The sequence below is a fragment of the Vigna unguiculata genome, chromosome 5, assembly GCF_037176805.1.
Source record: "Vigna unguiculata cultivar grain cowpea cultivar isolate G323 ecotype 2 chromosome 5, ASM3717680v1, whole genome shotgun sequence".
NCBI lineage: Eukaryota > Viridiplantae > Streptophyta > Magnoliopsida > Fabales > Fabaceae > Vigna > Vigna unguiculata.
Window position 1 is genome coordinate 16,494,983 of NC_140796.1, and position 22,761 is coordinate 16,517,743.

At 35.4% G+C, this 22,761-nt stretch overlaps 1 protein-coding gene and 1 non-coding gene across 6 annotated transcripts; both read right to left on the minus strand.

The window, feature by feature from the left end:
- Positions 1 to 605: 605 nt before the first annotated feature.
- LOC114184889 (mediator of RNA polymerase II transcription subunit 12-like) lies at positions 606 to 13,702 on the minus strand. 5 transcript variants are annotated; one of them, XM_085674128.1, is made up of 14 exons: positions 13,502 to 13,701; positions 12,866 to 13,382; positions 11,938 to 12,099; positions 10,981 to 11,040; positions 10,573 to 10,678; positions 10,131 to 10,199; positions 9,619 to 9,672; positions 9,351 to 9,458; positions 8,449 to 8,595; positions 8,004 to 8,345; positions 5,486 to 7,884; positions 2,475 to 5,081; positions 1,707 to 2,025; positions 606 to 1,540 (listed from the first exon to the last, which is right to left on the minus strand). In XM_085674128.1, coding segments are annotated over exons 3-14 (6,648 nt in total). In that variant the 5' UTR covers positions 11,940 to 12,099; positions 12,866 to 13,382; positions 13,502 to 13,701; the 3' UTR covers positions 606 to 1,105. The 5 variants fall into 5 exon arrangements, with proteins under 5 accessions (XP_085530254.1, XP_027928073.2, XP_027928074.2 ...); XM_028072272.2 differs by lacking the exon at positions 11,938 to 12,099; XM_028072273.2 differs by lacking the exon at positions 11,938 to 12,099 and having other exon boundaries at positions 12,866 to 13,416; positions 13,502 to 13,692.
- A 3,353-nt stretch (positions 13,703 to 17,055) lies between these two features.
- On the minus strand, positions 17,056 to 17,162 carry LOC114186427 (small nucleolar RNA R71). Its single transcript, XR_003605085.1, has one exon. It is a non-coding gene; the product is annotated as a small nucleolar RNA R71 (small nucleolar RNA).
- Between the last annotated feature and the right edge of the window lie 5,599 nt (positions 17,163 to 22,761).

The window sequence follows — 22,761 nt, forward strand, 5'->3', positions numbered from 1 at the left end:
TATGAATGAGAAAACCTTCAAGATAATCAATTCGAAATAAAGGATTAAGGTAACTAGTCTCCAATCATAGCAGCTGACTCTTGTAGAAAACGGGATGATCTAGTTTCAGTTAAGGTACCAATAGCAATCAAATCCAATTAGAAACCACAACTTGGTTTCATGCTAAGCTCTATCATTTAATAGAATATAGACATTGATGATTGTGTATTCAATTGTATATATATGAGTCATAGTTGCTAAATGTACTACAGACAGAAGGCAGTTTTCGCATTCTTTAAGCGTAATTTTTAGCAGTTCAACCGAACAAAATCCTAAAACTGAGGCTATAGTGAATAACATCAATGACCATATAAATTACTTTTCACAACACATTTATCACACCTTATCACATCACTTAAGGATGGTGCATTACCAAACTACTACACCAAATTGTTGATCAAAACTAAATTTAATTTTTATTAAGATAAAAGCATTTTCATAAGTGAGAAATTAAAAGGAAACAAGTTATCTTTTAGACTAAAAAAAACTGATATTTGCATGGACTAAACGAATTTATCCCCCTATTGGTAAAATTTGGTGGACTTGCAAGTAAATAGAATGCTGCATTTTCCAGATGAAAGCACATATATTTTCATATTCTGAAATATTTAAAAAGAAAAAATGAACACGTGCACTGGTGTGTGCCTATGTCCCCGGAAGATACAGGCAGTTTACACATTGAGACATGAATTAGAACAGAACAACTACAGACCACCTGAGATATATTATCAAATAAATTGGGAAAGTTGAAACAATGATCCTATATTTACAATAAACCACTGAACTGTGTGTCTGAAAGTGCACTAGTCCAGGGTGGGGTGATGAACAGGTTAGTAGTCAACCAGGCCAGAACCAACACGATGATGAGCTTCACTTTTCTTTAACGAAGAACACGTCCCTTCACCTGTTTCTCAAATTCATGTCCCCTCAACCTCCCTTCCACACGGGAACGGCGAGCACAGACAGGCATCTTCATGCCTGACTGCCATCAAAAATAGACGATGAAATAACTAATACACCTGCTGAGGGGTTTGCATACATGAAGCCAAAAAAATAATCTTGTTAATCAACTATCCTCATCCACAGCGCCAACATATGTAAGGTCTGTTCGCCGCACTCTCACTGCCCCTTTAAGCCAGCTGGCAGCGCGAATATTGACCCGATCACCACTACCGATATTAGTATTATTTGCCGACGGGCAAGATCCAGCCCCATCTTCTAAAAGCATCCAAGGGTCAATGTCCAAATCATTGTCCTGCTGCTTTGACTTCCCTGATGCTGTAGACCTTGATGATGGAACAGGGTTCCTCTGAGGGACAGTTGAAGTGCTGGGGTTAAACCCAGAATTTGTAGTGTTGGGTTGAAGAGATGCAAGAGCAGAAGTTGGAACCGTCGGCAGCTGGCATGAGAAAGTGCAGCGTGTAGTGGGAGGAAGTACAGGCATTGCAGCTTGGATACGCCACCGGATAGTGTCTGGCAGTTGCATGTTATCAAGGTGATTCTGTTTTTAGATAATAGACCATAAGAAAAGTGAGAAGCCTGCATGCTTTCATTCTAATCACCATCACCCAGATGACAATATCAAGAATAAAACGCATTCCTAAAAATAATAACAGGATCAGTCACAGAAACTAAGTTTTGCACATTAATAGGCTGAAAGATCATACCTGCAATGCCTCCAAGGGCTCGCGATCAAACCCAGAAAATTCCCTTGCAGGTTCATTAGCTGTCTTTGCAACAGGTTTCGACCTAAGCCAACATGGAAGGGAACTACTCAACAATCCATGCAAGATCAACAACAGACGATCAAACAGGCATTCAACAGAAGAATCCACAAAAGCAGCCTCAGCAGGTGATTCCGCCTCCTTTCTCAATGGAGAATATTGCATGGCATTCACCATTGCATCCTCGTGCACAACCCGGCTGCCAAGGAGACGAAGAAGTACTGATGCAAGTGTGTATCTCATACTCCGTACAGAAGACTCCCTGCAAAATCGAACATCTTAACTAAACTACCTCTGAACAGCCTACATTTGATACTCTAATAAGGCATACATTAAAACAAGCATATGCCTTCATATTATCACCAAAATCCATATTTCACTTCTGGAAAGATCAGAAGGAAATTGACTTACAACAACCACAAACATCAATGCAAGTATTATCAATGCAAATTGATAAAACAACGGACAGTAACTGTATTGGTGAAAATGTTCATATTGCAATTATCTATCTCCACTTTGATGAATTTCAACAAAACCATAAATGGTAGACTTCCCCCCCCCCCCCCCACAATATATAAACATGTTTCCAGAAAACATCATACCACTTAATCCCATGAAAAGAGACACTGCAGCAACAATCCAGAAGGAGAAAGCGTTTCAGGAAAGCACAGAAAACAATTTAAATATTAGAAGAAATACAGTCTTAATTACCCGTCTGTGCAGATAATAGGAAGAAATCTCATAAGCAGCTGCACACGTAAAGATATTGATGCTCGCAAAGCAGCAGGAGAAAGTGGAGAAGAATCCGGAGTAGGTGTTGGTCTTCTGGCTAAACCAGGGCTGCCACTTCTTATATTTTTGCGGCTATTTACTTTGTTTGTCTGACCTTCAGTTGCAGGAGTACTTACTGGCTTAGTTGGTCCTCGGGTAACTACAGCTATCTGTTGCTCAATATAATTTAATTGTTTGATCAAATCACTTGCAAAGGAATTTCTAGATTCGTCAGAACTTTGATCTATGCATGGAAGAATTAACTCAAGAAGAGCCCTCTCAGTCCCATGCTGCTGCTTACTGGTAGATCTTTCAGGGTCAAACACTAGAGAGAACCCTTTTGTGGACCTTTTCACATCCATTCCCTCTTCAACAACTTCTCCTTCTTCAAGAGGAATAGAATCAACTTTCTTTTTATCCCCCTTGAGAGTAACTGGATCTTTACGTGGGGTGCACCAACCCCAGGGTTCAGAAAACTGTGTCTTAATGGAAAATCTTTTAGACTCTGCAATGTTAATCAGTCGTTGCCTAATAGTCTTCCGACCAAAGAGGACATCTTGTCCCGCAAGGAACCATTTAGCCTGTAACAACATTGAATCCTCTAGAGACTTCCCAAAAAGATGAACCACCTCCGAGAAAAGGGGTGCAGCATCAGGTCTAACCAGCAACCTTGTCAGAATTATTTCAATGAAATTGTTCTCATTCTCAGAAGCACCACTCTTCTCTAAACTAGGTGAGGACAACTGTATAGCGTCAGCTAGAGATATATCATGCATCTTCATTTTCTCAATGAGGGCCTGTTCATTTAAAAGCAGCCTGAGTTCAACCCATTGCCAATGAAACTTGGCAGGCTGCAAAGCATCTAACACATCCACAAGCTTATCCTGTAGTGTAGATTCACTATCAGTAAAATCAACTTTAGATTCACCATGTCCAGAATTCCTGCTTCCTTCATCCTTTGTATAAATAGATTGAGGCATCTTACAATCAATCATGGCATTTAGAAAATGTCTAGCACGGAGGGGAATAAATGCCACAGATTTTGAATGAATATCAGAGCCATTCAACTCTAGCAGGGTTGCAAACTCTGCATCAGTCATGTTTGCAGCCATAAGATCATAAAGACCCTGACAATCTCTTAAGCACACATCTCGGAACGGCAAATGTTTTATTGCATCGCTTATGGCCATTGTTAAAGACTGATAAAGTTGATTCATATCTTCACGGAATGCTACATTGGCATTCATAACAAAAGGCCGCCACATAACAAACGAAAATATTGAATAGGCAGGTGGAAAGACCAATGATAGAGAAAGCATCCGCTGCATCCTTGAAAGAGCAACAATGGACGGTTCATCCAAGAGATCAACCACTAAGCCTTCACAGATGGTTCTACAGTTCCCAACAAGCAATCTAAACCAATGGACATGAACTTCAACTGAACTATCCACCTTAAAAGCCCCAACTGAACGTACACTCCCATTTGAATTGGATCTTGTGCTTCTTACAAATTGTACAACATCCAGGCCCTCCTTTAATCTGAGAATGGTTACTATTCTTTCCAGGCTCACCACACCAGATATGATTGCACCAACAACAAGTGAAGAAACAGCAGCACTAATTTTTGTTGTTCTTGCAACCACAATTTTGCTACTGTTGTTTGAAACATCACTTGGAATAGTACCAGTATCATGGGTTTCAGGTGACATTTGAAACTGGGCCCGAGAAGCTTTACTTGGAGCAAAAACTCCAGCAAGAGCAGTAGAAGCTTCCATTGCAAGAGCAATCTCAAATACACGGCTTTGGCGTTCTCCCAAGGCCTCCTTAAGCAAGCACAAACAGGTTATATGCATTCGCAAAATGCATTTAGCATAGTTCAAAGAGCTTGTAGCCAATGACATATTTGAATGGTTACTTCCAGCTGAAAAATCTGGCAATTTTGCCAAAGTTGGACCAACACTGCCAACAATGGCAGAAACAGCAGAAGTAACCAAAGATGGATCCCCTTCTTGAGCAGCACCACCAGTCTGCCGTATGCAATCTATCAGACCCACAACTATTTGTTGAGCAATTTGATACCCATTATCCCATTTTTCAAAAGCAGGACCTTTGGGTGTACCCGCAGCAAATAGCTTCCTGTCTTTTCCGAAAAGATATTGAAATGCTTCTTCCACATTACGCTGTACAACATCTCTCATTCCTGAACCTACTCTGGATGGCAACCGGCCACCACTTATCTTTTGACGGAAAAAGTCATCAGGGTCCTCAACTCCAGCAGGAACGCCAAATGGAAGCCCCAACTCTCCATCAACTGACCGTCCAGACTCAATTTCAAAAGCCAGTCTCTTATCACATGTACTCTTGAAATTTTTCTCCCACTCACTGACACTAACCACATTGCCATACTTTTTTAACAAGTGGCGAGCAAAAGCTAGAGCACCTGAACCTGAAACCCTTCCGTTAGATGCCATAATAGCGGCAGCACGCTGCATTATAGATGACAGAGTTTCAGGAATAAGATCAGCTGCAGCAAGAATGTTCTCATACCTACATCAAATACAATGGGACAGACAGACCAAACAAAATTAAATTGTATGTAAAATCCAATAAAAAAAGTTTAAACAAAAAATCCAAGTTAGCATAAAGATGAAAAGCCGACTTGCTCAGATTAAAAAATATTGAGGGAGATAGTTGGGAGATCATATGAAGTCCGAGTAAAATTACTTAATTAAACCTATAAGACAAACAAGAGAGCACAAGTAGCACCGACTTGGAAATGTTTAACAAGCATTTGTTAAAAAAAATCAAATAAACACATCTCATGGCACATTAAGAGCCACAGTTACTTAAAACACAGCGAACACCACAAGGATTAGAACTGATAAAAGAAACAAAATAACAAATTATGGCAGAATAGACCCACAAAAATACAAAATTAAGTTGAATACAACCTTCTTAACGATGATAACAGAAAAGCCTCACTAACATCACAAGCTTGGTTCTCCACATTCCTTGGTAGCATTAAAACATTCCTCCCACTATGAATAGTAGAATTAGGGCTACTATAAACCTTTGGCAGCAACCATAAGAGGAATTTGACAGCTGAGACTAAATCATCTGACACATCCATCAGGTAAAGTAAAGCAGAAAGATCATCCTCACCAAGTTTCCACCGGATTGAACTTTTATCATCCACAGTGGCAAAAGGCCTCCCAAACTGGCTAACTTTACCAACAACTTTTTCAGACTCTTCAATAAGCTGCCTAATTACAGTCATCAACCAAAGTGTTATTTCCTTTCTTTCAACAAAGCGCAGCTGTTTCACAGCCTTTCCAATTGAGACAATATCTTCACATTCACTTAATTGAATTCCATCAACAGATCTTGCAGTATCTCCATTCATAGTAGTTCTATGGTGAGGGCAGCTAACCTTATTGTCACACATATGACTGGTTGATGCCCCTTGGCTACCCTCAATTCTAGAAGCTGCCAGTTGAGCAAGACTCTGGGTTTTACGGACAGTCTTCTGCCGAGTCTTAGTAACCTGCTTGATAGGCTTAAGAGGTTGATCAACTTTGAGAGGCTCTGAGGATTTTAGACCCTTCTTTGCCCACCATGTATCTTCATCATCAGACAGTACAGGAGAAGGAACTTGAATAAACAAACTTCTTTCCTCACTCAATTTTTGTCTCTTTGCTTTTCTACATTCTTCACACCCAGGTGTGGTCTCCACTAGATCAATCTTGTTTTGAGACCCAATAGGTTTCCTGACACTGCCCTGAGATTCATCCAATCCAGTAGAGCCCAAATTAGAAAAACTTTTTGGTAGCTGTAACAGGGCTGAGATGAATGTCTTCAGATCTTCAACACCACTGTCATCCTTCCCACTTTTAGAGGATGTTTTATTCGAAGGAGCACTTTTCCATTGATCAATTGACACTGTAGAAACTTTGTCTTTTGTTGAAGATATACACTGTTTTTGCTTGAGAGATGATGTACTCACATTACTGCCATTACCATGGTTCTCCCACAAGGAACAACGTAGTATGAGACGGCGTTCATTCATGTAAATTTGTAATGCTTCAGTAAGCTGTGGCCCTTCACTAATCCCTGATTCTACCAAAGCATCACGCACAAACTTCTTAGGAAGTTGCTTCAAGATTCGGCAGTGTCTCTTCTGTCTCTCCAAGTCAACCACATTCATATCCATGATCCCACTCACTATCAGCTGGCGTACATATGCCAATGGATAAAAGATGCCTGCCTGTATGAGTTCCACTACAAGTAGATGTACACGTTTGAGTCCTTCCCCTTTATGCACCATATGTTGATCAATCCAACAAACAATAATATCATGGAGAGGACCTGGGCTTTCAAATATAGCTGAAGAGCAGATATTCTGATCCATACTTCTTGAACTAGATTTTGTTCTGGATGCATTCTTCACAAAATTCCGATTACTCTGGTGACCTGAACATTTTACTAAATAACTGACCCCATGACCACGAGTATTTCCACTCTTTTGTCTTGTAGAAATCTGCATATCCCTCAGCTTCATCTTTAAAAGTCTAATGGCAATATGCACTTGGGAAAAATCTTTCCTGCCAGTGAACTTTACATCACAGGGAGCAGTCCGAAAATCCCTAAAATCACATGTTGCCCACTCACACAGGAAAAACACTGAATAAATAAATGATGTATTTACAGTCCGAAACCACTTCAGAGATAACCTTAAGCAATGGCTAACTTTCGCAACCCAACCTTCAGATACAGTTTCATCACAAAGATCTTCAAAAAGATATTTGTATGCTCCATGTAGATCCCCAAGTACAAGGGATTTATCCAAGGCTAGTGCAGCTTTAGCTAGATATTGACCTGGATAGCCTGGCTTTACAGCCTTTGTGAGATCTTGTACTCGTTCTTGAATGCATGAAATAACGTGATCAAATGCCAATGATTGGTATTGTGTATCAAATCCTTTACTTTTAAATAAACACACATCTTCCGAACTATTTTTTATCTTTCCTGCAGCTTCAGTTGCTTTAAGTATAAAATTTCCCTCATTTATTGTATATGAAACAACAGAGGATGGCAAAGGAAAGCAATCCAAAGCAACAAAAGTTTCTGGAGCCGCAAGTATTAAAAACCGGAGCATCTCAATCAGAGCAGAAGTCGTATATGCTCTTCGGGAATTGTCTACTAGATCTGATCCACCAGGAGCAGGATCACGAATAACACGAAGAGCTACACCAGCAAGAGTGCGAACATACGTTTGAGATAGCACCACAATTTCTAAAAAACCATATACAATTGGCAATAGCAGCTGCCAAATCTCAAGCAATTGTTTTTCCTGAAAGGGGAAAAAGTGTGAAACATCAATACCACAAGTCTAAATATTGAAATCAGCAAGGCATATAAAAAGCTCAGTTTAATTTCCATGAATACACCAGACTTGTTACATGCAATCACCTGTAATTGCCGCAAAACCCAGTCAATGATAAGAGATGGAATAAGAAGCCCTTCAGCGTGATGCCATTGCAAAAGCCGAACAATATACCACCATTTAAAATGTAAAGATGGTTCTTCACCATCAGAAACAGATAACTGATCACTTCTGTGCTGAAGTGATGCAGTATAAGGTAATTGGGGTGATCGATCTCGATTATGAGTAAAATGAGAACTATTTTTTGAAAAAAATTCATCAAGAAGAGTTTGCAAGTATTCAATGACATCTTTGGTCCAAAGCTCAGAACAAGTCTGCTGAGTTTTGTCACCAATTCCAGAAGGAATACTAGCAGAACCTGGCCGAACCTGCAAAATTCAACCATAATTCATCTTAAATATTTAGAAAAAAGGGAGGGGAACTTCAGGGTATAATAAATAGGTAAATCACATTAGATTGATGCATCCATACCACATTAAGGTAAGTAACCTTAATAAACCAGGTAGCCCTCAGCAATGGAACATTATTCCTAATAAGAACCTCTAAAAGTGATTTCCTTCTAACATGAGGGACAAGATCCGCTAAAGACCGTAATCTCTTGTGCTGCTGAGATAACCCCTATAAAAAAATAATTGAATTAAAAAAAACAGTAGCAAAAAAATTCCAAGAAAGAAACTCAGTTTTAACAAAGTATTAAAGACCTAAGCAATATCATAAAGGAACGTATTTAACAATCACCCTCCTAAATTCATGAACAGGTATAATAGCATGTACAGAAGTAGCTAGTGTATAAACAACTTTTGTATCCATATTTTCACACTCCCTCCAGCTACTTATAACCATGATCAACCCAAACATACAAATGAGTGAAACCTCACGCTTCCTAAATATAGATTCAGCAAAAAAAAACTTACAAAAACTGTTAAAATACCAAGGTTATTAGTCTTCATGAACCTGGGCTTATACTAGCAGTACTACTACTTGAGTTATTAATATATATATATATATATATATATGAGAATTAGAGTATGTGTAACATCTAATATCAATCTCCATTGTAATAGCTGTCTTTCTCTCTTTTACATACTTTTTTACCTCAACCATACTATTTTAACATGCTATAACTATGTGGTTTGGGTGAAAGTGATAAAAATGACCAAAGTAAGCTGAATATTGATAAATGCGTAGCACAATATCTAATGCTCTAAATAATTTATACCATGCCTAACACCAGTACTAATACGAGGATATAAGCCCAACCAAGTTACTAACAACAAACCAATAACCCTAACATTCTAACAGAAACAGATCACCAGTAATAGTTATACAAGTTGTAAAGAGTAAAACTACAAGTGCAAGATTTTTATTAATACCTCAATCCATTTCTTCTTGAAGTCTTCGGGACATGGCCTTTGTTCAGGGAAAACACCAGGCTTAGCAAGTTGTGACCCTGAAAGAGCCACTCCGTATACCTGACCAGCCTGTCAAAATAAGCACTACAATGTAGATCAAATACCTTCATAATAAGTAGGGCCCACTATACCAAAGAAAATCCAAAACATAAATATGGAATACTTTAGAGGCATACACAATGTTCAGCAAGCGTAATGAAAAAACAGAATAAAGATAATTTGTTATCACCTTCCGCTTCTGAACACGAGATTCATTGATTGCCCTCAGACGTTTTCTGATGGCCTGGAGAGAAGACAAAAGATCAATGAATTAACCTACACGCACTTCCAGTGAATAGAAAAAAAAAACACGGAGAATGTCCAATATAGTCAAGGCATAGGCTATATTTCAGCCAAACTAACTAATAAGTTAGCTTAAAGCATATAAACCAGTTTAAGACTTATAAGTTAGTTTATTGAATTAAGAGTACAATTAAATCAGTTATTGAAGTAGCTGATGAATGAAAAATGACAAAACAGAACATATTTAATTAATTTTTATATAAATGATATTAACGTTTTTGTAGACAAAAAAACAATTTTTAAGTAATTATAGTTTTCTACTGTTAATTTCACATTCTTATTAATAATAGATTTTAAAAGATCAAATATTTCATTAAATTAAAATAAGGGAAGACATTTAAATAGTAAGGATATAAATGGAAGAAAAAAAAATCATCTACAAATCATCTAGGGAGTCACCTCTTTGCAGTTAAGTACAACTCCCTTGTTAAAATTTGGAACCTGAGTCAGGGAAATTTCTCTCGATTCCTGAAGACATAAAAGTAATACCAGTTATAATAACAACAATCAGTTTTAGAAAGCACAAGTTGATTTTCAGCAATTCATCGGGAAGCCCATCCTCTAGAATATAGAATCCCCTAAACCATAGTTTCAAACATCATGAAACAGTAGGGGATACATATATGAAATTTGAAAGAAGAAATCAAACTGTATTCAAATTGACTGAAACCAGCACAGATAGAAACACAAATTCAAATACAGCTATGACATAAGTTCATCCGGCTGCCGAGAATGAAGGAGCATCAAACCAGATCTCTATTCATCGGAAGTATTACATTGTAATCATTTTAAATAGCTAAATAGCTACTTTACATTATCCATTTGATATAAAGAAGTGTACCTCAAGACCTTCAACTGTGTCCCTGTATCCAGATTGCAAATATTCTCTGGTCAGAGTCTCTTCAGGGCAATTTGGTGTTTGAGGGTGAAAGTCAGGGGGACCAAGCCTGAGATTAAATAGAGACATTTACAATTTGCACAACTAAACAATAAGGAAATATAAGGAAAAAGGTAAACATTAATCCCCCCAGGATTAAAACATTGCAATCTTAATACCATTGATTGAATGAAACCTAGCCAAAAAAGACACTTATGATCAAGGTAATTGAGATAGTATATCAATAATATTTATGGATATTAACAGTGTACATGCAAATTTCCTCCACAAAAACTTATCATGTTTCTTATACATGAACTAACAAAAGTGAGCTACAATTTGAAAACATGTTCTGTTACAAGCAGGAACTACCTAGAGTTCAGAGGTTCTTTATCACACTTCAACTTGTATGGGGCTAATAGTGGTTGTCGCCTGCAAAACCATAAACATTGTGTTTAAAATTATTAACAGCATAAAATAACTGATTTATCATAATAAAATAAAAATATACCATTATATTTTGAAGTATCAAGAGAATATATGACTACAATTGCAAACGGCTCTATCATTTCATCTGTATATTTAAAGCTGTTGTAAATTATAGACAATAATAATATAGACTTAATAATCTTTTGAATAAAACTACTGATTCTTTTTGTACACCTAACTATGTAATTCCTGTGACATTCATTGGGGATAGGTAGATTCAATACAGATTAACATATATAACTATTGTTTGTTAAAAGTACATTTCTTTTAAATTATGACCATACTCCACTACTATAATCATTTATCAATGGGAAATTTCTAAATATTTGTTATGTACATAATAAAGTATTTTAAGAAAATAATTCATGGAATGTATCATGGAATGGCTGAAATTTATAAGAATTTTGCATATCCTCGTCTTCAAGTTACATCATACCTGTGCCATCCCAAGACTTCCAAAGGAAATGGGTTACAAAAACTTTAAAGAATTAGACTACATCTTCAATTGTTTAAAAAGTAATTTCAAAAATAGCTTCTCCACATAACACGTGTAACATATCTTGGTAGCAATGATGCCATGGTTTAGCAACATCGGCACCAAAATAATGTGATAAACGGTTTTTTATTATTTAAAAGGTAAAAGAACAGATAAATCTTGATACAAAACATGAGTAAAAGAAAACACAGAAAGATCATACCAACTTCTGCATATTTACTGTTATCATTCTCTAATTTTATATGAAATTATATGGTTATTACTCCTCCTGATTAAAAGGTTCAACAACTTTTGTGTATTTCAGTCTTAAAACTATAAAAAAAATTAAAAATAAAAAACATTACATAGTTCAGTTGTGTGCTTTAGCCGGTAGTGAGTGGCCATTTTGAGTTTTTTTTTATCCTGATAAAACAGTAAGCAGCCATCTAGCTTATGTGATGATAGTAACTTTACGTTCCCAACCTCGATGCTTTTTGGAAGCCAGGCTCAAAGATTTAGAGATGTCCCTATAATATAAAATAATCGCTTGAAGAAATATTTACCAAAATTTCAGTATAAACAACAAAGAAAACTAAATTTCATGGGTGGAAAAAATCCCTAAAACATTTACTTCACTTATTTGAACAGTTTCTACGAATTACAGTGTAACAATCTCTAGTGAATAGGTATGCCGTTTCGAAATATATTAGGATAGGAAATCAAAAGAGACTTCAAACATAAACCACACAATCAAGAAATAGAAATGTTTTTCAACCTTGCATATACCAATTTTCTTATAACAAATACTATGGCCCTCTTCAGTGGCTCATTCATACTGAGCATATGAAAACTAATAATTCTCGCTCATCTGACCACCCAACAGAAGTATCAGAAGTAGTTATATTATAGTAATAGAAAAGAACATAAATGGACAAAATATGTTTAGTTCCTTATAACAGATGAAACACCTTGCATTCCTCAAGCATTTAAATGCATAAGAACAGAAATGAAGACCAAAAACTATAATATTATGATTCCTCAAGCGTCAAAAAGATAAATGAACACTAAGTAGTTTGCCAAGTTTCAAATGACATAGAGTAAAATCAATGACTGTTGCAATAAAGAAATTTTTTACCTAGCTAACAGGGACTGAAGCAACAGAAGGTGTATTACAACCAAAATTATTTGGAATATATAGTAATATTTTGATCACAAGTGCTACAGTAACACCATAGAAGAAAAAATAGGTAAGAATATTTTGAGCAAAGAAATAAAGGCAGAAAGCAGGTTTACCTTGAACTCAAAGGAAAGTTAGCTGGCAAGGAAGATGAATCGGTCCTTCCAATGTCCCTAGTGGATTGCCCACCAACTGCAGTGTTATTAACTGCACTAGTGCAGCTGCCAGCATGATACCTTTGCATCTCCCCCAATTATAACCAGCATACTGCCCTCAGCATCAAACCACTACAAGTAGCTCTAATAGCTAAACTGCATCAGTCAAAACGAGAAAATGACCTCAAGCATCAAATCAAAGCTATGTGTTGCAGAACTGTCTTCAACCCAGGCCGTGGCGGAGCCGCCCCTAGCCTCGACGGGGCCTCCGTAGCAGCAAGGTTCAGCGTAAATGTGTCCCCTGTGCCCTCATTTGGTGCTTCTCTCTCTGACACATCTCTTCTGACCCTCTCCGGTGGTGTGTTTGTGAGGACGCGGCAGCTGGATGGTTGATGTGAGAAAGTGGCTAGGGTTTTTGCGTTTCTAAAGTCAGAGAGGGTGTTTTGGATTCACAATTCCGCGAAACTAGGGTTTTTTACTACAATTCCGCGAATCAGAACAAAAGGGGTTTCCTAAAATTAGAGGCAATAACAATAATAATAATGGGGAAATTGCGAGATAGTTGAGATTAATGGTAAGAGGAAGGTAGAGGCATACCTGAGAAGAAAAAATTGCAAACTTTGACGGAATGAGTGAGAAAGTGGGAGAAAGTAAGAGAGAGAAACGAAGAACAAGAAGACGGGTCTGAAGTGTGGTCGAGGGTTTGAATTTTTGTTTTTTATTTTTTTATTAATTTTTTTGGTAGTGACAATGATGATTGTGTTGTTGGTGCTGTTTTCTTTGAATCGCAATGAAGAATAGTGGAGATGAAGTAGCTGGTTATAATGATTTGGTAATGAAATAACGCCTCTTTTAAATTTTATTTATGCAAAAATTCATAATTATTAAATACTTTATTTCTCACACTTTTATACTTTATTGGTTTAAAAAATAGTAGAATTTAATTAGAAAGTGTGGGAAAAAATTAATAAATATTTAAATTGTCTGAATAAGTAAATAACAGTCCAAAAATATTAATTTCATTCAAATTTGAAATTTTGACCTCTTTATATTGGAAAGTAAGAATTTTACCATGTGTAAGGTCTAATAAATAAGTAATTTGTGTTAACATTTGTTAATAAATTTTATTTCAATATATTTATAAGAAATAAGTAATTATAACAGCCGAATATTATTTTATATCACAATATAAAATTGCTTATAAAAAAATTAAAACACAGTATATGATTAAATATTTATTTTTATAAATTTGTTCACTTTTTAATTTGTCTTTTGATTTTCTTGATTTTTTATTTTAGTTCTTTATTTAATTACGTGTAAGTTCTAAGTTATATATATTATTCAAATAAATTCTTAGACCAAAAATCAATCACTCTCTTCTTCTCTTCTATAAGCTCATTGAATCTACGAATTTCTTTTTTTTTTTCCGTGTAACTAGGATTAAGGGTGGAAAAATATCTAATTTTGAGATCCAATCTATAATAACTAAAATTCATTATGCTTTCAATCCATTTAAATGGATTTATTATATGTCCAAATCCATATTTTTGGATTCCAAATCCAATCCACTTAATTGGATTTGAATTGGATTTATATTGGATCATATTTTGGATTTTGAAAAACCAAAATCAAGATGCGTCTAGTTCAAGTCAAGGAAACTGAGGACTAAATTGAATCAAGTTGGCTTAGGTCCAATGTTGGTCTAGAGTGAATGTTGAGTTGAGTCGGCCTAAGGCGAAGGTTGTGCCAAATTGGCTTAGGTAGAGTCAAGTCTACCCAAGCAAAAGCTTCAACTGAGTTGGTTTGGGCTACATAATCAAACAAGGCTAGACTGGTTTGAAGGGTCAAGTTGAGTTGACTTAGGCCAAAGGTCAAGACATGTTTGACTAGGCCGACGATCGAGACAAATTAGTCCAAGTTAAAATTAAGATGAGTTGACCTAAGCTAAAGGTCGAGTCAAATCGACCTAGGTCAGATGACCAAATTGACCTAAGTCGAATGTTGACTAGAGTCGACCCAACCAACTAAAGGTCGTTTGAGTCCACCAAGCAAAGGTCGACTAAGTCGACAAGTTGAAGGCTGACCAAGTTGGCTAGCCAAAGGTTAACCAAGTCGACGCCGATCGAATGTCAACCGAGTCAACAGTGGTTGAATGTTAATCGAGTCATCGTTGGTCGAGTTGAAGTTGACCAAAGGTTGACCGAGTTGACGTTGGTTAATGAGCAGATAAAATATAGGTGTATTTATGCATTAGTTTAGGCCATTTTTATTCATTTATGCATTATTGGACTAATTTCATCATGCATTGTCTTGTTTCGGATCAAACATTTAGGTTTGTGCATTGTTTGTGTAAACAAGCTTAAAGGGAGGTAGTTAGATTCAAAACAGCATGTTCCACAAGTACTTGGTGGTTTTTTTACGACTTGTGGATTTAGCTTCAAAAGTGCAGGATTTAAAAGAACGTGTTCCACAAGTGCCTAGTGGATTTTTTCCACGACTTGTGGATTTTTGATTCAAAAAATCAAGTGCAAAACAACAAGTTCCAAGGATGGCCTATGGATTTCTCCATAACTTGTGGATTTTTCAGCGAGAAATCTAAATATGACGTGGATTGACAAGGATTTGAAGGAAAAAGAAAATAAAAGAAAGAGAAAGAGGGGGAACAATTAAAGGAGAGAGAATCACACCTCAACAAAGGGAGAGAATGTGGAAAAGATAAAAGGCGGCGGATTGTTCACGAAAGGCTTCTTCATCTTCATCATTCTTTTTTTTTTTCGTCAGTTTTAGTTTTTTTTTCATTATGCAGAACTAATTTTCTTTTTGTTGGAGGATTGATGTAAGATTCTGGATTTTAGTTTCTACTATTTACAATTGATGTATTGTTAATGTTATTTATTTCAGTGCTCTATTTATGGTTATATTGTTTATTCTATGAACAATTTCACAATTAGGAAATTGGAGATTTTTTTATTATAAATAAAACACGTTAGGTTATGTCACAATTGGGAAATTGGGCATATCTAATTAGTTTGCAATGGAGATTATTATTGATTTTTCATAATTCTATTAAATTTTTGTAAACTGACCTAAGGAATTGGGGGTTCGAATTCAATAAATAGATTTTACCTACTAAGAAATTAGGAGTAAAACAGCTTTGAGTAAACTCTAGTGGATGATTACATTGTTTGCATCAATTGAAAAGGAGTAGAATTCTATAAGAAAAGGTACGAAATCAATCTTCTAACATCTCTTATTTTGATTGAAGTTTTTATTATAATTGTATGCTTGCAAATCTATTGAATCTCATTTGCTCAAAATTACGTAAATTAGGAATTTAGTATTCAACGAGTCAATCCCAGAGGACGGTATTTTATTACTACGTTAACAATTGGTTCACTTGCCAAACATTTATCAAGTTTTTGGCGCCGTTGTCGGGGATTGATTTTTTGTTGTTGTTGATATTAGTGATGTAATTTGCTTATGATTTGAGTTTTAATTTTTTGTAGGTAATCAAAAATTGTTTGTGTTTTTAGTTTATTATTTTTTTTGTTTTCATGTTGTTAATTTGTTTTCATGTGATTTTTGTTATTAGAATCTTGTGTCTATAAGTTGTTTATGCGAGGTACAGTTGCAAAAAAATCCTTCTTTTTGACCCAAAAATTGAATGTACTGCTAGACATAATAGGATTAACGTAAGGAAGAAGAAACAAGAAAGAACAATAGAGCCATTAATTAATAATAAAGAGCATATATCAACAGTAGTATATCAAGATCCACCTGTGAGGAGGACTCTTCGTGATTATTCGATGCTCAATACAAATAATTACCAAGGGAGCATTGTGAGACCTCCTATTCAAGCCAACAATTTTGAGATCAAGCATGCACTATTACAAGTTATCCAGCATAATCAATTTGGAGGTGCAGTTTCAGAGGATCACAATTCTCATATGGAGAATTTTCTGGTAATTTGTGACACTTTAAAGATTAATGGAGTTTCAGATGATGCAATCCGCTTTAGGCTTTTTCCTTTCTCATTACGTGATAAAGCTAAAAGCTGGCTTCAAACACAACCTCAAGGCAATAGTATTTCTACATGGGAAGATATGGCTACAAAATTTGTAACCAAATACTTTCCTCCTTCCAAGTCAGTGAGAATGAGAAATGAAATCACTACTTTTGTGCAACAAGAAACTGAGTTTCTATACGAGGCTTGGAAAATGTACATTGAGCTATTGAGGAAATGCCCACATCATGCTTTATCAGATTGGTTACCAGTCCATATATTCTATAATAGTCTTACACCCTCTTTTAAAGCAATTATGGATGCAACAAGTGGATGATCATTTAATTTGAAAATACTAAAGGAAACTTTTGAGACTCTTCAGCTAATGGCAAATAATATCGTGAATATGCAATTTGACCATCAAAATAGGAAAGGTGGAGTGTTAGAGGTTAATACTTTGGATGTTATCCTAGCCTAAAACAAGTTATTAACACAACAAACGACCGAATTGACTCAAAAGTTGGGTAACATGCAAGCAAAAACGGCTAACACAATGTCTCTACTATGTGATTTTTGTGGAGGAATGCGTCAAAATGGTGAATGTCAAGTCATTCATCGAGAGGCGCAGGTAAATGTAGTCTGTAGTGGCGGAACTTGGACAAAAAATTTGGGGGTGCCAAATTATATTATATTATATATATATATATATATATATATATATATTATTTTAAAAAAAAAGCTCTTCATTTTATCTCTTCATTTATTCTACTTAAAACAAGCACACATAATAGTAGAATTCAGAAAAATATGACTATCATTCGTTATTATATCATGATACCAAACCATGATACCATTTTAGATAAGCCCTTCATACCTCATCAATTTGATTTGGTGAGTATTGTGAAATTCCTGGATCGCGTTCTAATGAATTTTTAAATTCATTATATGTGACTCTAGGAACTTTAGAGATTTGTTTTTCATTGTCTTTAATTCTTGGTTCTCATGAAATTTCTCAAGTTTAGTTAACGTAGATGCAATTTTTGTTCATCTTTATCACAAACTTTCCTCCTTCAAAAAAAAGAATTAATTCTTTTACTCTTTATCATTACATTATAAATCAATGTTTACATTACATTTTTTATTTTATTTTTTATTATTATTTTCCATAATATAAACTTAATAAATAATATATAATTATAATTTAAAAATATATATAAAAAAATCCAAAAAATTTTAGGGGAGCCATGGCTCCCTCCTGTCCCTTTGATGTTCGGCTGGTGGTAGTGGGCCAACAACAAAATTAGCTTGCTAACAATTGTAATACAAATTGGAGGAGTTCACCAAACACACCTTATAGTCATTTGCATCAATCTAATCAACCAAAGCCTCCTTATCAATATCAAGTACAACCTAGAAACCAAGGAAGCAAGATGTCTACTTGGGAGAGTGCTCTGGAGAAGCTAACGGTTCAAACCTCAACATTTGTGGAGCAGACTTCTAATTTCATGAATGAGACAAGGACTAATTTCAAGAACCAGGAAGCTTCAATCCGGAAGTTGGAGAATCAAATTGGTCAACTTTCACGATAAATCTCAGAGAGATCTTCTAGAACATTCCCCAGTGACACCATTCCCAACCCAAAGGAACAATGTAAGGCAATTCAATTGAGGAGTGGGAGGTTGGTAAAAATGAGAAAAGAAAGTGATATGGGTAGTGGGAAAAATAAATGAAAAGATGAGATTGTGAAAGACAGTGAAAAAAATGAGCAAAAAAATTGTGAGGGGAAGAATGAGGGAGATAAAAGTCAAGAGAGTGAAAAGGGTAAAATGAGAGAATATGTTCCTACTATTCCATTTCCTTAAAGGTTGAAGAAGAAAGATCGGGAGAAACAATTTACAAAATTTCTTAATGTCTTTAAGAAGCTACACATTAATATCCCATTTGTGGAAGCATTGGAGAAAATGCCAAGCTATGCTAGATTTATGAAGGACTTGTTGTTTAGGAAAAGGAAGCTTCAACAAGATGAAACCATAATGTTCACAATGGAGTGTAGTGCATTAATTAAGCAAAATTTACCTCCTAAGTTGAAGGATCTAGGAAGCTTTGTGATTCCATGTGAGATTGGAAATATAGTGGTAAGCAAGGCATTGTGTGATCTTGGAGCAAGCATCAATTTGATGCCTTTGTCCATTTTTAAAAGGTTGGTATTGGAGAAATGAAGCCTACTATGATAACTCTCCAATTAGTAGATCATTCAATGACTTATCCTTATGGAGTAGTGGAGGATGTCTTAGTAAATGTTGATAAATTTATCTTTCTAGTGGATTTTGTTGTCCTTGACATAGAAGAAGATGCTAAAGTACCAATTATATTGGGAAGACTATTTTTAGCCACGGGAAGAGCATTGATAGATGTACAACAACGTGAATTGATGTTAAGAGTAGTTGATGCCAAAGTCACCTTCTCCATAAATGAAGCAATAAAGCACAAGGTATGCATAAAGGATTGTTTTCGGGCTGAAATAATTGAGTCTTCTATGTTAGAGAAAATGGATAATCATGTGAGGAAAAGTCCAAAAGAGCGAACTTTGTTATCCATAATCCAAGCAAAGGAGTTGAGTGAAGAAGTGAGTGATGAAGAGGTGGTACAGTGTACACATCAACTAGAAGTTCTCAAGCCATTATTCAATTCTACAAGAATAATAAAAGACCTTAACAAGAGTGAAAGTGGAAGTGAAGAGACATCCAAGGATGTCAAGCCATGATTAATCCATTGGATTCTCTTAATGCAAGAGTTTAACATGGAAATCCGAGATAAACAAGGGAAGCAACATTTGATAACCGACCACCTTTCAAAATTGACGTTTAATGAGGATGACCATAATGTTCAACCTATTTTAGCGATTTTTCTAGATGTGAAATTGCTAGTCATTAATACTTTGTTATGGGTTTCAGACTTTGCCTTTTAAAGCAGCAACATTGTCACTTCACAAGCAAAGCTACTTTCAATGTCGACAACAATGCACCGATTCCACCACCGATAATTTTATGAGTTTTATCCCTTTTATTCTTAGTTATTTTGTTTATTTTGAGGACAACATAAACATTTAAGCCTAGGAGGGTCAATTGCTTGTCATTTTGTTTGCATGTCATTTTGTTGTTGCATTTGTATAGCATACACATCATCTTGACTCAAGTCTAAGTTTATTCAATTATATTTTGTGAAGCACATTGAATAATTGTTGGAAAACTCACACACTACACAAGAAGTCTTGACACTTGGCACTTAAGGAAGATAAATTTTGAGTGATATACTTAAAAGTTCTTTTTAGGTTTCTAAGGTGACACTCACTAATTTGGTTAGTGGAGAAATGTCTGTCAATTTCAGAAAAAAAAGGAGAATAATAGTAATAATAAGAATAAGTGAAAGGGACATCCCTTTGAGATTGTGTGTTACTGGGAAAAGATGCACTCCTTTGAAACCGGGTGTGGTAAGGGCAAAGCATTTGAGTGGAGGATCCATGCTTAGTTAACATGTAAGTGTTTTCTAGGCTAGAAATCTAAGAAGAAATCTTTTGTTAAGATAACTTAAAAAATCAAAGATTATCCTCCTTAATGTCTCGTGCCTTTGTACATTTAAGAAATTGCACTTAGGGACCCAACAAATGTGGAATGTGTGCGTCTAAAATATCATTAGGTGAATTTGGATTTAAGATTAGATTCTAACTCATTATTCTGGTTGCATTTCAATTCTTTTTCATTACATTTTCTTTGCTAGGGGACAAGCAAAACTCTAAGCTTCGGAGAAATTTATGAGCAAATAAAATATATATGTATTTATGCATTAGTTTAGGTCATTTTTATTCATTTGTGCATTATTAGACTAATTTCATCATGCATTATATTGTTTCAGATTATACATTTGGGGTTTGTGCATTGTTTGTGTAAACAGGCTTGAAAGGAGTTAGCTAGATTCAAAACAACATGTTCCACAAGTGCCTAGTGGATTTTTCCACGACCTATGGATTTGGCTTCAAAAGGGCAAGATTCAAAACAGCGTGTTCCACAAGTGTCTGGTGGATTTTTCCATGACTTTGTGGATTTTGCTTCAAAAGATCAAGTGCAAAACAACAAGTTCTACCGGTGGCCTATGAATTTTTCCACAACCTATGGATTTTTCAGCGAGAAATCTAAATATGACGTGGACTAACAAGAATTTAAAGGAAAAAGAAAATAACAGAAAGAGAAAAAGGGGGAAATAGTTAGAGGAGAGAGAAACCCACCTCAACCAAGGGAGAGAACACGAAAAAGATAAAAGGGGGAGGATCGTTCACGAAAGGCTTCTTCTTCATCTTCATCATTTGTTTTTTTCATCAATTTTTTTCATTATGCAAAACTAATTTTCTTTTTGTTTAAGGATTAATGTAAGACTCTGAATTTTAGTTTCTACTCTTTACAATTGATGTTTTGTTAATGTTATTTATCTCAGTGTTTTGTTTATGATTTTATTGTTTATTCTATGAACAATGTCACAATTAGGAAATTGTGGATTGTTTACGATTATAAACAAGACAGATTGGGTAATGTCACAATTGGGAAATTGGGCATATCTAATTAGTTTGCAATAGAGATTATAATTGATTTTTCATGATTGTATTGAATTTTCGTAAACTGACCTAAGGAATTAGGGGTTTGAATTCAATAAATAGATTTTACCTACTAAGGGATTAGGTGTAAAACAGCTATGAGTAAACTCAAGTGGATGATTACATTGCTTGCATCAATTGAAAATGAGTAGAATTCTATAAAAAAGGGTACGAAATCAATCCTCTAACAATTCTTATTTTGATCAAAGCTTTTACTATAATTCGATGCTTGCAAATCTATTGAATCTCATTTGCTCAAAATTACGTAAATTAGGAATCTAGTATTCAATGAGTCAAACCCGTAGGACAATATTTTATTACTACGTTAACAAATGGTTCACTTGCCAAACATTTATCATTGGTCGAAGGTCAGCTAAGTAAGTCTCGACTGAATGCTGGCTGTGTTGGCCTGATCGAATATTGATTTTATTGGCCCGACCAAATGTTGATCAAAGGTTGGCTGAGTCGATGTTGGTTGAAGGTCGACTTAGTTAGTGTCAATCGAATTAGTGTTGACCAAAGGTCGGCCCAAGTGTGTCTAAGCTCAAGGTCGACTTGAGTCAGCCTCAATTAATATACCTATTAGTCAATTATATTATATCGACCTCGTTGGATTTAATCTTATTCATAAAATGGATTTAAACTAAATTGAATCCAATTTAAATTTGCTAGAAAAAAAATCAAAATTTAGTTGATTTATTTAAAATGGATCTAGATTATAAATCCAATCCATTTCATTATATATAAATTGGATGTAGATTGGATTTTGAAAAATCCAATCCATGCCCACTATTATCTAGGATTTTTATTACCAAATCCAAATAATAAATATTATGGCGGAATCGAACAAGTCAACAAGTTTATCATAATTTTGAATACCTAATTTCAACATCCTCTTAATCTATGAGGTTATTGTCTTTAGAAACAAACTTGAAGTAGCACTACAACAAAATTGCTAATTTGCGAGGGAAATTAGCTAGGAAAAATATTTCTCACTAATTTCTCGCTATTTAGCGAGTGATCAATGATAGAAGCATTCCGTAGCTAATTTGCAAGGGATTAGCGACCAAAAAAGTTTCATAGCTAATTTGCAAGGGAAATTAGCTAGGACAATTATTTCTCACTAATGTCTCGCTATTTAGTGAATGATTAGCAACCAAAAAAGTTCTGCAGCTAATTTGCAAGAAAAATTAACTAGAAAAATGATTT